The sequence below is a fragment of the Phoenix dactylifera genome, chromosome 17 (assembly GCF_009389715.1).
Source record: "Phoenix dactylifera cultivar Barhee BC4 chromosome 17, palm_55x_up_171113_PBpolish2nd_filt_p, whole genome shotgun sequence".
NCBI classification, from domain to species: Eukaryota; Viridiplantae; Streptophyta; class Magnoliopsida; order Arecales; family Arecaceae; genus Phoenix; species Phoenix dactylifera.
The window spans coordinates 13,877,660-13,893,393 of NC_052408.1; the positions used below are offsets into that span (position 1 = coordinate 13,877,660).

Sequence of the window (15,734 nt, forward strand, 5' to 3'; positions counted from 1 at the left end):
CACCTGACGACCAGTCCCATCTCGCAGGGAACGAATCATGTTCCTCTGCCTCCTGATGACCGTCGTCCGGTGGAAGAAACTGGTATTCCGATCTCCCTCTCTGATCCACTGGACCCTGGACTTCTGTCTCCAGAAGACCTCATGTTGCCGTAGCAACGAGTGATGATCAGCAAGTAGCCCCCGTAGGCTTCTCATGTCTGCCTCCGGGAGCTCACCTTCCTGATCTTCCCTGCTTTGAAGATTGCTAATGGCAGCCTCTACCACTTCCATCTTCCTAAAAATATCTCCCACAACCTCGCGGTTCCAACGACGGAGCCGCCTCTTAGTTAGTTCCAATTTCCGTGATACCCTCTGCATGGCATTGCCGTGTACCGGCAAGGACCATGCCTCCCGGACGATATCCCAGGACTGAGGGTAGGACAGCCACACCTTCTCAAATCGGAAAGGGCTATGATGGCCAGTATCCGAAGTTGTTGATAACAACAGTGGACAATGGTCAGAGGCAATACGGGATAAGTGTCTGACCTGGTAGGTGGGAAAACGGATGATCCAATCGGGGCTCGCCATAGCCCTATCTATCCGCTCCCAAACCCTAGTCATACCAGACTGGTTGTTACACCACGTGAATCGCGGTCCCGAGAAACCCATATCCACTAAGCCATTCTGAGATACAAAATTTCGGAACTCTCTACAATCTACTGTATCGGTGAAGGGTCGTCCCCCTCTCTTCTCACTCGCACTTAAGATACAGTTAAAGTCACCTATCACCATGGTCGGAGACCCCTGGGCAACCAGATTAGTAATCTCGTCCCAGAGAACCCTCCGATTCCTATAATCAGTGCTCGCATACACCCCACACAAAACCCATGGAGCCGCATCAGGCTCGGTAATGATCATGATAACCTGTTGGGGGCAGTTGTGGAAGACATCCACAGACGCCACCCCCCGCTTCCATAATACCAAAATGCCCCCTGAAAGCCCTTGGGAGTCTATCGCATAGGACTCCCAATCGGCCTCCAGACGACGCTGCACACAACGAAGTCCGTTACCAGATAATCGCGTCTCGCAGAGGAAGCAGATCTCTGGGCTATGGACCTGCACTAACCTCCTGAACGACGTCCTAAAGGACGGCTTTCCTGCCCCTCTGCAATTCCAAGCTAGGATCCTCATGGAGAAAAGTCTGAGAGGTCGGCCACAGGCTCATCCACCCCCTGGGCCATCGGGTCCAGCATTACCTCGGAGTGCATCCCCCTTAGCTGACCGTCATCCTCACTCACTCCGGAGACAGCCCGCATAACAGCCGCTCGGACTCTCTGCACCACCGTCGGATGATCCACCGACAGTATACTGGTAGTCCCTGCGACCGCTACCCGGTCATCTCTGGTCTCCCTACTATCCCTCGGGCCATCCCCTCCCGGCCGGCCTGAGCCAGCTGCTCAGCCTCAGGGTGGCTGACTAAAACCCGACCCCCTGCCCCGTGGGCCCCACCGCCTAGGTCGCGCTCGCCCGGGCTAGACTCCTGCGGGGGGTATACTATGACTCCAGTGCCTGCCAGAGAGGTCTCCGGCCGGGGTCTCTCCTCCACCTGGGGTGGGGAACCAAACCGGAATACTGTAGCTGCCCCCCGTGCTGGACCCTCGATGGTGTCCATCAGTCCAGGCACACTCAGTGCTCCTGGTGACCCGAGCCTCTCTCCAACAATCTCCGGCTCTATCACACCCTGACTACTCGCCAGACCCATACCCTCGGCCATAAGGCCAAACTGGAAAGGACCAAGCCCCGAAAGGACAGCCCCGAGGTCAACCTGCCCACAGACAGGCTCACTCGGAGCCACCCGCCCACTGGGCCCAGCCAGGATGGGCGGCCCACCAGGCAGGCCTCCCCCACTAGGCGCACCCGGCCCAGCAGGCGCACGCGGTCCGCCAGGCGCGCGCGGCCCGCCAGGCGCGCGCGGCCCGCCAGGCGCGCGCAACCCGCAGGCCCCACGCAGCCCGCCAAGCCCGCGCGTGACGGGGCCTTTGGGCGCGCGGGATCCCCTGGGAGCGCGCGACCCATTTGAATCGCGCGCTCCCTTGGGCGCCATCGACACCCGGACGACACGCGCGCGCACACGTGCCGTGCGCACCACGCACAGCGCACGTGCGCGCGCCTTTCCCATCCCAAAGGACCCCCATGGGCCCTTATCGAGTCGCGGCCCATCATCCCTGGGCCGCTTGCCCGACGGGCCCATGGTCCCACCCGCGTCGATCAGCGGGCCAGATATCGCGACCGGGCCAGCCCAATGCACGTCCGGCCCAGGCTTACCAGGCACACCGTCCGGGTCAACCAGGCCAACTCGGGGTTGAAACGCCGAGTCGACTCGGTTGCTACCGCGGTAGGGTTCCGGTGCTCCGTCGCCCACCCCCTCCGTCGGCGATTTCAGCGGCGAGTGGCGACGGGCGATCTTGGTTGGTTTCTGCCAACCATCGCGGTCCGGAGCGGGTATGGCCGGTGGGCTAGCCCGGTCTTCCGGAGTCAGCGGCCGAGGCGAGGGCGCCTTAGCCTTCGGCTCGGCCGTCTTCCCCAGTCGCGGCAGCGGCGGCGGCGGCGGCGGCGGCCCTCGTGGGAGCCGGGATCGGTTTGCCACTAGCCAAGGCCCGAAAATCAGCCCTTGGTCGACCTCCCCGGTTCCCATCGCCGGCCCTACTTGAGAAGCCCCCAAGTCCACCCCCACCTCCTCCGACTGCTCCGACGCCGAATAGCAGCACGCCTTCACCAAGTGGCCAACCCTGCCACACCCGGTACAAAAATCGCCGATGTTCTCGAAGACGAAGGGCTGCCACCGCACCCTCGTCTTCCCCCGAATCAGAACCCCGGGAAGAAGGGGCTCGGTGGCATCGATCGCCACCTTCACCCTGGCGAAGCCCATGGCTCGCCGTTGTTCGGTCACCCCATCAACGGCGAGCGGCCGCCCCGCTTGGGATGCTATTTCCAGTATGGTCGCGGCCGACCAATATTCCGGCGGTCACCTCTAGTGTCTTTGTTTGCATCTCCTGACGCCTTTGGCGTTCCTTGCATGAGAGCGTAACGGGAGCTTTGCCTATCACCCACATAAACCCTTTTCACTATCTATTAACACATCACCTTGGGCTCTAAAGATAGCCTTAAGCAGCCCAAATACAGCTTACCAACGTTTAAGTACTAGGATTAGCTGACTCGGCCCAGTCATGGTCTGAACGACAAAGAGAGACTAAATGAAACAATATAATCATGGAGGAAAGATGAAAAGGAGAAGCTGTAAGGCTTTGCGAAGAAAGGTCATCCAATCTCCTTTCTCACCAGCCCAATACCCCAGCCCATAAGCTAGCAAACAAATAGCCCATAAGCTAGCAAAAAAAAAAAAACGTCCCACCGCACCTTCTGCCAAAGCCCATTGGCCCATTCTTAATAATGTTATTATTGCTTCTTTTGTGTGTGTGTGTGTGTGTGTGTGTGTGTGTGTGTGAGAGAGAGAGAGAGAGAGAGTCAAATAAGTATACCAATGAAAAGTGAAATGTAGCGGTGTCAACAACAAAAAGTGCAACAATTTGGGACCTCATCCAAAATGGCTAGCCAGAAGATATTTTTTTGGGTTTCTTAGTCCTGTATAAGTATCCAAGATCTCCTCGATGAATCATCGATGTGGGACTAAACACACGCCCGTATGGGTTCTTACATACTCTCCTATTCAAGCCCTAACATCCTAATCGGGCTAAGAGTTCAAATCCATTCATATCTAATCACAACCACTACAATCGGCTCATAGTCAATCTTCATGAATCCATACTGTAGCGTCCTCTAGTCCACATAGATTATGGGCCGAGTTCGCTATGATACCATTTATAACAATTTAGGACCTCACCTAAAATGGCTAGGCGGAAGGTAATTTTTTGGATTTCTTAGTTCTGTATAACTATCGAAGATCTCTTCGATGAATAACCAATATGAGATTAAACACACGACCACACGGTCCTCAAAAAAAAAATCATGTAATTATTTGTGCCTCCTTCTGGTCTCTGAACGTGTCCAATCAAGAAGCAGAGAGGTAGCGTTGATGGCGGACGGAGAGCTCAATTGCCAGCATTTAATAGTGCTAAAGGTCCCGAGCAAGGAAACACAGAGCTAAGATATCGGCTTTCTAGCATATAAATTGAACGAAAATGCCATAAAATAAGCAATTCAGAAGAAGTCTAAAGGGCCTATGAAAATGAAAACAGTAAGTGAATCGTTAAAAAGGGCAACCGAGACCCCACGGTTTCTTTCCGAGCCACTGATGTTAATGAATGCAAGCAGGCCTGTACCTTGCCATCTCCTCTCGAAAGAAGCTTCTTTGAACCTTTTATGAAAGCCATTAATCATTTATAAAGACAAGGATTATTTCGGTTGTTTCTCCTTCTCGGTCTCTCTTTACTTCGTTTAGCTCTTTGGTGGAATTCAGGTTCTAATAACAAGCTTGTGTCCACCATGACACTAGTAGACCCCATAGGCTCATGGCCCGGCTACGATTTCCAGCTAAAGCCCAATTATATCATGCAATGTGCCAATCCTTTGTCACGATCACGATATTATTACATCCATGTGAATCTTTGAATTTTTTCTGGTCTCGGAGGACCACAGTGTCATGCATTGGAAGCTCATTGGACCTTCTTTATATCCCCATTAGGTGTCACCTCACTTATGTTGACTCTTTTGGAGTATTAATATCATAGCTGCTATATATAGCTATGCTTCATCTTGTTGTCTTCATTTGATTTATTTGGGCACCATCATCCCTCAAAAAATCTTAGCTAGCCAACAAGTGATTCCATGAACATGAGCACGACTCATAGTAGTGTAGTCGCAATGCATGGTAATGTAGTCATTGCTTAGAACACTCTCTCTCTCTCTTTTTTCTTGAAAAATTTCCATGATTTTGTTTGCATGGGATAAGTACTATTCAAATGCTATTCTGTTCATTTTCACAATTCAATATTCGGTAAGCCAAAAACATTCTTTTCAGTAAGTAATCACTTCTTCGATTTACTAGAAGAAAAAAAAATAATTTGGAGTCCTAATTTGTGCATGAAAGGTGTTTATGTGGTTTAGACAAGTTGACATAATTTACCATAACATACATTTTCATCTGGATATAATTGTCAGTAAGAAGGACCGCTAGCGCCATTTTCACAACTCATAAAACTTGGGGCCCAAAATGTTGTCCTACCTTTTTTAACTTTAATTTGCTAGTACAGCAAGTGTGCAATTTAAATGCACAAATTCAAGCCTAGCAGAGCTGGAAGAGCCTGGCCTTTCATAATGTTGTTTGTGCCCTCATTTTCAACAGTGTGAAGTATTCAAGCATATCATGAGACTACCCAATAAATTGGCTTGTGAATCACCTAACCCATATATTGGGAGGACCCGTGCAGGAGTCTGTTTAATCCCACATTGGTTATGCATAATTTTGGATACTTATACAAGGTCAAGAATCCAAATAACATCTTCTGGCTAGCCTTATTAGAGTGAGATTTTGGGATGTGATAAAATGATATCAGAGCGGGTTTGATCTATTGCCTATGTAGACTAGAAAACATTATAGCATAGGTTCATGGGGCTGGCCACTGGCTGATTGTAATGCTTGTGATTAGATATGAATCGACTCAAACTCTTAATTTGGCAAGAACGCCATGACTTAAACGGAAGGAGTATCTAAGGATCCATGCGGGCATGTGTTTAGTTCTATATCGACCATGTACTAGGTAGATCTTAGGTATTTATACAGAACTAAGGAAATCAAATAATATCTTTCGGCTAGTCTTTTTGGAGCAAGATCCTCGACTTATTTGTATCAAGTGTTGTCGAGTTCGATTGGCAAAACGATGCCTGACCCAATTGAGATATCAAATCTGGGTCACAAACTGAAAGCAGTCACCAACTCCTGAGTCCTGAGACAATGTGGTCACAGCCAGGTGCGCCATTGCTAGCCATGCTAACAAACACAAGCCTGCCTCATGTGATGTTATGATGGAGAAACAATGTCATCATGAACTGCCTTCTAAGACTAGCAAGTAAGTGATGGAAGGAGCACCAGAAAGGTGGACATATTCAATGAAAAGAGAGTATGTATCCCCTAATAAGGTTCATCAGCCTATCATTCTTGTGGTGTCCCACATAGATGATGCCACCGCGTAAGTTCCACCAAATGACCCGAGTTGTAAAGTTCACCAAGCTACTAATTCCACTGCTGAGGTGTGGTGGTTATATGTGATTCTAGCCTTTGTCGCATATATGGCATAATTATATCTTTGAAGCAATCATCTTCTCTGTTCTGGAGTCACTCCCATTCAAGTTTGATCACTGATGGAAATTATTAAAGGAAAGATTTATCTAAGATCCTGTTAATGATTTAAGATCTCAAAATGATTTTTCGAAGATATTATTAATTCTTGGATTAAGTTGAGAAAGTTCTGTTTAGGTTATAATTCGATAGTTTAGGTTTGGGTTCTTGCATATGTGAAGTCTATGAATTCTGTGAAATAGTTTAATTTTCGGAATAAAAAAAAAGAGTGATTTTATAATTTTAATTAGAGCGCAAGACACATGTGAGATACATATAATTTGGCTTTAAAGCAAAAGGAAAGGGAGCAGGAACAAAGTTGAAATATACTGTTCCATTACCAAGTTTCCATGGCTATCGAGTACTGTCTGTGAAAGTGTGGCTTTGAGTGTTTATGTAAAAATTTCCTCTAAATAGTTTAGAAATTTCCATATACCAACCAAGCTTTTATGATGACCCCAGTCCCTGGCTATGTGCTGGACTCAAAACGGACCTAGAAGATCTAGTCAAAAGCTTGGTCCAAGACTGTCATGGGCACCACACTTGATGGAAACTCAAGTGGACCCATTACTAGGACTACATTACCATATCATAATGTCTTCTTCTTCCCATAGCCGTGATTAGCGCAGGGCCAAGAAGACCTGAAAATATTTTGGTGATCGAGATCAGGAAATTGTACGAGGGAATCACAAGACTAAGGAACTTGTCTTTTTTATTTTTCAAATAGATGCTAGATTCCATGCAACAACTCTGCTATGGTTTAGACTGTGAGGTTTGAAGAGGTTCTTCTCCATGCAGCTCACCACCACTCTTCAGTCTTCGTTCATCAGCCAGATCATAACTATTGACATCTTTGAGGCAGTTGGAGAATTCTGTTAAACTTTCTAATGAAACCTAATTTTTCGTGCAAGATTTATCGTCTTGATACTGAATCGCATACCAATATTATCTTTTTACAATATCGGGATATAGTATAGTACGAAATAGCAAGATATACCAAATACCGGTATGGTAGGAATATTGTTACAGTATGATATGGTACAGTTACCGACCGATACCATAAATCTTATTTTCGTGTCAACAAATTTACTTTATTAATTAAAAAAAATGGTAACTTCCCGAGTACTGGGCTATACAGTCTTCCTGCATAGCATAAATCAAAAGGAAAGAAATCTGATGGGTGTATGATCTGGATCACACTAAACAAGGGATCTGTAAAGAGTCAATGTTACAAAACTTCAACCTGGTGACAGGACTAGCGCATATTTACTCGACCCAGAAAAACCAGCTTTAATTAAACTTGGCAAATAAAGCAGTAAAAACACAAAACTCGTCCATCTTTATGACTCAAAACATAGCCCAAAGTCCAGTTTGCTGATTTATTACATCGAATAGAAGCTTAAAATTTGTCATGTATGTGACAATCCATGCGGGCGCATATTTAGTCTCACATCAATTATTTGTTTGGTAGATCTTGAGTAATTATACAGAATTAAAAAATCCAAATAATACATTCCGACTATTTTTTTTAGTAAAATCCTGAACTGTTACAAATATTATCAGAACGGACCCGGCCTATAACCTATGTAAATTATGGGACACTACAACACGAATCCATTAGGGCTCACTACGAGCCGATTGTAGTATTTGTGATTAGATATAAATGGATTTGAACCCTATACCTGACAAAGACGTTAAAGTTTAAGTGAAGAGAGTATGTGATTACCCGTGCGAACATGTGTTTAGCTCCATATCGATTATTCGCTGGATAGATTTTGGATGCTTATACAGAATTAACAAACTCAAATAATATCCTTCGGATAGCTTTTTTTGAGTGAGGTTTCGAGTTGTTACAATGCTAGGCTGCCAAGTTTACGCGTAAGAATCTCAGATATGTGCATGATCTGGACCACAATTCACAATCATTCAATTGGAACATTAGATGTTCGTGAATTAAGGGAGACCATCCATTCTAAATATATAACGACTTATGCTTTAAGTGATACCTGTCATCATGCATGCTCTTTATCCCTGTCGCAGCTTTAGCTGAAACATTATATATTGGCCGTGCAACTTTTCACACGCAAAGGATATCGAAAGCAGTAAGGAAAACACGCATCAATGCCCTTTTGTGCTTCATGAACACAGCATAAGACCCAAGCCACAAAAGAAACCATCAGTCATCTCCATGAGGCCATTAAACCACTAATCTCTGAGCTTCACTGAGTCCCTCTTTGATTGGTGTTCATCGTTTAGTTGGTATTCATAGATGGGAAAAATTCAAAAAACAGTGCGCTCCAACGTTCAAAAAAAATATTATAACCCTCGTGATGTTTCGCAAAGTTACATGTGAACAAAGTAAAAGAAGTCATCCCATACCCTATAAATTGGCAGCAGCACCAGTTCATCATCAGGCCTTCCTCCCTACGTTAAGAAACAAAGGAACTCCCTTTTGCCCTTCTCCCATTCCCTTTGCTTCTTCTCCCACCAGCTTCCACAGTCCCATATATTCTCTCAACCACAGCCCCAAACAAATCAAAACCCACTACCACCAAATGAAGAATTCCAAATGGGCCTTGAAGCTTTGCTTCATCTTTACTTATCTGGTTATGTTCTCATCTCATTCCTTGGCTCAAGGAGGTGGTGATGATGGCTTTCCACCTTGCTCACAGGCAGACAGAGCAGCCCTCCTCAGCTTCAAAGCCGGCATCTCAATGGACACCACAGGCATCCTGTCCTCATGGACTGGTCTTGACTGCTGTGGAGCTTGGGAGGGAATAGAATGCCACCCCACCACAGGGAGGGTCATCAGCTTGCAACTTCAAAGGCCTCAAGGTGAAGGTGGTAATGCCCTTTTCATGAGGGGCACTCTCTCCCCATCTTTGGGTAGCCTCCAGTTCTTGGAAGCGTTGGTGATCAGTGGAATGAAGCAGATTAGAGGTACCATTCCTGAGAGGTTGTCAGGGTTGGCCCACCTCACCCAGCTTTACCTTGAGGGCAACATGCTTCAAGGCTTCATCCCTTCAAGCTTGGGGAGGTTAACCTCCCTGAAGGCCCTCTCACTGAGTGGGAACCAATTGCAAGGCCAGTTGCCTCCAAGCCTGGGGTCTATTGGTGGTTTGCTTCAAATTAATGTTGGAAGGAATCTTCTGACAGGTCCAGTACCACCCACTTATAAAAATCTTCATGGTTTGCAATCTCTTGATCTCAGCTACAACTCTTTCTCTGGGGGAATTCCTAGTTTTTCAGGCCAGTTTCAGAACCTGACCCTTTTGGACCTTTCCCATAACCAGTTCTCAGGAGAGATACCTATGTCCCTTTGTAGTTTGTCTAATGTCTTGGACATCTCATTGAGCTACAACAAGCTCACAGGTGAAATCCCAAGCCAGATTGATAGGCTAAGGCCCCTCAGTACCCTGTCTCTAAGTAATAATCTTCTTACTGGCTCCATTCCAGAATCACTTGCAAAGCTAGAAAAGCTATGGTATCTCAATCTTTCAAGAAATGGATTCTCAGGTTCCCTGCCAAGTAGACTAGCAAATGGATTGCCTTCCCTTCTATCCATGGACCTGTCCTACAATAGCTTGCACTTGGGAACCATCCCAGATTGGGTGAAGAACAGAGGGCTCAGAGATCTCCACCTAGCAGGCTGCAATATAAAGGGAGACTTTGCAACTTATACACTACCAGATTCCCTAAACTCCATAGACCTCTCTGAGAATTATCTCACAGGGAGGATCGACAAGTTCTTCAGCAACATGACAATCTTGCAGGAAATAAAACTCTCCAGCAACATGCTTAGATCCAACATCTCAAGTATTGTGCTGCCAGATGGTCTCACCTTGCTTGACCTCCATTCTAATCAGCTCTATGGGTCAGTTTCAGGTCTCCTGCAGAAGGGCAGCAAGTTTTTACAAGTATTGGATCTCTCACACAACAAGATCACTGGTGGGCTCCCTGAGTTCAGTGAAGGGATGGAATTGAAATGGCTTGACCTGTCAAGGAATGGACTCACAGGCCAAATACCAAGCTCCATTTTGAAGCTGGCTAGCCTGGAGAGGCTGGATCTTTCTAGGAATCAATTCAAAGGGATCATACCTGCAAGCATGGGCCAAATGGTGAGGCTGGAATGGTTAGACCTGTCAAGCAATGGTCTCACAGGGAGAATACCAATGAGTTTCACTGGACTTGTAAACATCAAGCATGCAAGCTTCAGGGCTAATAGATTCTGCGGGCAGATACCCCAAACACGGCCCTTCAACATCTTTCCTGTGGTTGCTTATGAACATAATCTATGCCTTTGTGGCAAACCTCTGCCACCCTGCAAGAAGCAAGAAGCTTTCATAGGTGGAAGAAACTAGTCGGCAAAATGATGACTCAGCTATCAAATGGCCAACAACATTCCAAGTCAGTATCAGTGGGAGGGTAATGAGGGTATTACTTTGCTTCATGCAGGATTTGTATTCTTCTCTTTTTTTTTTTACATATACAATGCTTATTCTTTTGTCTTCACTAGCGCTGTACTTAGACTTACCAGTGTTCAAAAGAAAGGTTATGAAGAAATAAGTAATCAATTTCAGTTCAACAAATGTGATGCATTACATGTTGCTCTCCAGGATATGAAAAAAAGAAAGCAAATTAATGATACCTAGGCAAGCAGCGCAAGCAAGTATATGCCCTGCGGTGGTTCTTAGATTTAAAATTTGACATGAATAGTCATTAGATAGCTTCCCTAGTTTCAAATTTAGTTCATGCAAGGTGGTGCCAATCATATAGAACTAGTCAGCTAGTCAAAGAATTCCATTCTATGCAACAAAGGTTATTAACAAAGAAACGAGCATAAGTCTATGAACTTGAAACTGAGACACAAATCTCTTAAGATATACAGTTGAGGCTCAAAATTCATCAACGGTTGCCATATCCTGGATGCAGCATCAATGCTGTACAAGTTGCAGTGCACAACACAACAGCACAGATAGAACCAAGGATAGCAATGTATCAACATGGGACAAAATCTAGAACAAGTTTAGCCTGTGACACAGAATATTGCTATAGGATAGGTTGGAAAAAAGCTGAGATGTATACACTGTGGAATACTATTGCTGATACCATCCAAATGAAAGGCTAACAACTTAGAATAGCTTCAAAATTTGCTCACTGAAAAGTAAGCAACTTTAAAGGGACAAAGCCCCTCCATGCAAGCAAAGAAACTCATCAAAATTTACAGGTAGAAAACAAAGAAGCTATTCTCACTAAGACCCTGCCAGAATCAAAATCCTCTGCTTCTCACTCTTCTTCCTTCTCAGATTCCTCTTTTTCTTCTTTCTTCTGCAAAGGAAAAGAGGAAACAATTAAAAATGCAGTTATTCTAATAAAAGAGATAAAAGGAAATAAGAGTGAAGCAATTAAGGAAAGAAATGGCTCTGCATACCTCTTCCTCATTTTCTTCATTTAATTTCGCCACTTCTTTCTCGTACTCTGCTTTCAGCTCTGCTGCTTTGTCCACATACGGCTTCTTCTCCTGTTATCAAAGCACGACACGATGAACACATCAAGCAAAAACATTTCAAAATAGAAAGGGTGAAAAAGAGGTCATGACAACTAAAAGAAACAGGATTCTTTATAGTCACCTCATCGCTCATGGATCTCCACTTCTCACCACCGTCCTTTGCAACCTGTTTTATAACCAATTATATATAGATCAGTAAGATAATAAATAGTAGCATAAATTACATTGCAGTAATGCTGAGAGATGTCACGGATGACTCATACCATAGAAACACTCTTGGAATCGGGATGGGCTTCTTTATATGATTTCCTGAAGTCATCCCTGAAATATAGAACATAAGAAATTTAAAATTAACTCGAGACCAAACCAGAAAGAGAAGAAAAATGTAAATTATTTCACGAAAATGAAGTGTTGCAAAGTGGTACATGAAGAGGAAGAAGGCAGTGGGAGGGCGTTTAGGTGCTGTGGGATCCTTAAATTTCTTGCCTTTCTTGCCCTTTCTTTCCTTCTGATCAGATGACGCCGCCCTCTTCCTGCCACACATTTCAGACCCCCATTAGATGATATCAGTGGCCATCAAGAACACATTCTAACCCGAAACAAGTGTGAGAATCTACCTTTCTGCAGGCTTGTTAGCCTCAGCTACTTTCTCCACTACCTGAGCCTCTGTTTCAATAGATGTAAGGAAAGGAAATCGTAAGAAAACCGGAAGAAACCACAGTAAATCAAGGATGAAACTATACAGTATGAGATTAGATCCCACGGAAGGAGGGATGAATACCTAAGCTCGTTCTGATCTTAGAATCAAGGCTGCAGATATGCATGTCAATGAGAACCACTGGAACATCTTTGTTACACGCTTCACTGCAGTCAAATCAGAGCTAAATGAATCTATAACATCGAATGGTTGATCGCCCAACAAAAGGAAAGAATCCAGAGAGAAGACTAGCTTGATTGATGAAACGCATCGTATCAAAGAAAGGTAATAGAAACTTGGAAGGAAGGAGAAGGAGAGTACCATCTGGTGAACGCGCTTCCATCCCTGGCGCGCTTCAGCGTATTAGTCTCGGCCCCCACCCTCTTCCGCCCCCTCGGAGGGTGAGTCCTCGATGAAGCCCCCGCCATTGCTAGAGCCCGAGATAGAGAAATTAGAAGGGGAAGGGATCGGAATGGCCGTTTGAGGTCGAAAACCCGCGGGAAATTGTTTAAATTTTACTGGGAGGGAAATTTTTCAAATTTCACTGAGTGGGGTCCGAACCGAAGGGGCTGATTTCTCGCCTTCCTGACCGTTGATTTGCTTGATTAGCTGGACGGATGGGATTGCTCCGCTGAGTTTTCCAGCGGAAGGCCGGGATGGGAATTGGGGTTGTCGCGGTTAAAAACTTTAATAAGTGCGCCAGCGATGATGATTCGGTGATCATGCCGTCCATTCCATGGACCTTTCAAAGTTGACCAGATTGCTCAACCCGCGATAGGTGAATGATCCCCACCTTCCATCGCTGGATCCAAAAGGGCTTCACTATAAGCCAAAGGATATCTAGTCCCGGCGTACATGTGACTGAGATTAGTCAGCTTCGGTGCACGCCACTCGAGGATAAGCCAAAAATTTTGATCGAAGTTATATGTGTACCAATGAGTGCTTGAACCCTGTTTTTCATGGGGAGTCATTCTATTGTATTAAGTGTGAAAACTTTGCTCGGTGTGATATTAATTTATTGTATCATGTCATAGGCCCCAGAAACTAAGGCTGCAAATGGGTCGGATTGACCTGACCCGCGTAGACCCAACCCGACCCCGAATTTTAGGACCCGTGGGTCCGAGTCGGGTCCTAAAATTGGACCCGAATCATTTTCTGGGTCGGATCTGGGTTTACCGAACGGATCCGACCCGACCCGAATGGACTCGAAGATAGAAAGAGAGAGGGAGAAAAGCAAAATAGAGGTTTTTTTTCTCTTTTTTTTTGTGTGGGTCATGGCACTATTGGTCCGTCAGGATCCTCTCTCGGTCTATTACATTGTTGATACCTCTGGGTCGTGTCTCGGTAGCTGGCTTTTCTTTTTTTTTTTCTTTGATTTTTTGGTTTCTGTTTTTTTTAACTTTTACAGGGAGGAAGTGAGGGAACACCGAACTGAATATGGGTCATGTGCCAGTTTTCTGCAATGGAATTGGATTTTGGAAGAAGGTCTGGGATTTTTTTTGTCCTCGTTAGAGGGAGCTGGGAGACACCAAGTTCCGTTCAATCAGTCGTATGGACAAAAAATAGTGTGATATGAAATTCGGCTTGTAGACCGATAGTGTGATATGAAATTCGGCTTGTAGACCGACTTAGTTAGTAAGTCGGGGTCATCTGTTCTGACTAGAGATCAATTGCAAGTCTTTCAAGTCATGGGTCACCCAACACCTCATAATTATGATATGACCAAATTAGATTTGCCTAAATTCTTTCTCAAAAATACAAAAAAATTGGATCCGATTCGGATTCGAACCCGACCCAACTCGGACCCGGACCCGATCCGGACCCAACTCGGAACCGACCCGACCCGACCCGATCTTCAACCGGGTCGGGTTTGGGTCCAAAATTAGGACCCGAATAAAAAACCGGGTCGGATCAGAGTCACCCAGGATCCGACCCGACCCGACCCATTTGCACCCCTACCGGAAACAAAGGAAAAAACAATGTTTATCAAATCATATAGATATTGAAAATATTTAGTTCAATTAAGAAATAACAGGCATGGAGTTAAGAGGTGCCCATGATTTGGATTGACTCCTTTGACTGAACCAAACCAGACAAGCCTTATTGGGTTAGTTTACTTTGATTGGAGCTTGAATGGGATTGTTCTCAGTTCCAATCTTCAAAAACCTGGTCAAATATTTCAGGTTAGTTCAAGTTAAGAAGCCAAGTGACCCAAGAAAGCATTTGGTATGGGATGATCATACCAAGGTCATGGGCGATATGGGTGGAGGTGATAAAATTACCGTATTTAGTTACACCATGATAATCCTATATGGTAATGATCCCAAATTATCTCCACTCTTCAAATCACCATCCAATTTAGTAATAGAGCACCCATCTTCGAGGTTGGGTATTCAAAATCACTACATGATAATGATCTTGAACTAAAATTTGGAGACAAAAATATCATTCGGTCCAGCAAGAAAAATTAATATATCAATATATTGTCAATATATTATATCAATATTATATATATTATAATTTATTATATTGATATTACATATATTATATTTATGGTATATATTGCATCATTAATTATATTATTGTCGTATTATTATTCAATGTTATTTTAAAATTATAATATAAAATATATTATTGCACTTTATATTTATATGATGAAATTATTTAATACAATACTTATATTTGCCTCATTTTTCTAATTAAAATAAATATTAGTATTTAAAATAATATATTATAAGTATAAATAAAATATTACTTCCAAAAGAACAACTAATATATCTTTATAGGATTAATAAATATATTTCTATAAAAAATATTCATAATTAATATATAAATAAATATACTTATATTTTTATTCTAAAATAATATTTAATATGGTCAATAAATTTATTTTTGTGGAATATATTAATGATAGTTTTGGTATTACATAGCCAGTGATCTTCAATTTCTATGAAATACCAAACATGTTATTCGTCGATATCTAAAAATTTTTAATTATTAGAACATAGCATACAAAACATAATAATTTTAGATTATCAAAAATTAGATTATCTCAAAATAAAAATTACTAGTGATTTAAAATCACCATGGTGAGTTGGTGACCCCAAATAGGGTCACTAAACAACACCCAACTGTAAACAAACTCGATCCACATTCTCAAATACACATATATATACCCATAATTTTCAATCGTA

General features: G+C 44.0%; 2 protein-coding genes across 2 annotated transcripts; one reads left to right on the plus strand and one right to left on the minus strand.

Moving 5' to 3' along the window:
* The first annotated feature begins 8,501 nt into the window (after nt 1-8,501).
* On the plus strand, nt 8,502-10,908 carry LOC103718571 (probable leucine-rich repeat receptor-like protein kinase At1g35710). Its single transcript, XM_008807461.3, has one exon. It carries the CDS (start codon nt 8,665-8,667, stop codon nt 10,693-10,695), a length of 2,031 nt encoding a protein of 676 aa, XP_008805683.3. The 5' UTR covers nt 8,502-8,664; the 3' UTR covers nt 10,696-10,908.
* A 327-nt stretch (nt 10,909-11,235) lies between these two features.
* Nucleotides 11,236-12,982, minus strand: LOC103716563 (high mobility group B protein 7-like). Its single transcript, XM_008804608.3, has 8 exons — nt 12,862-12,982; nt 12,625-12,707; nt 12,461-12,509; nt 12,269-12,376; nt 12,107-12,164; nt 11,965-12,009; nt 11,766-11,855; nt 11,236-11,662 (listed from the first exon to the last, which is right to left on the minus strand). The coding sequence occupies exons 1-8, from the start codon at nt 12,966-12,968 to the stop codon at nt 11,621-11,623; spliced, it is 582 nt and encodes a 193-aa protein (XP_008802830.1). The 5' UTR covers nt 12,969-12,982; the 3' UTR covers nt 11,236-11,620.
* Nucleotides 12,983-15,734: the final 2,752 nt, after the last annotated feature.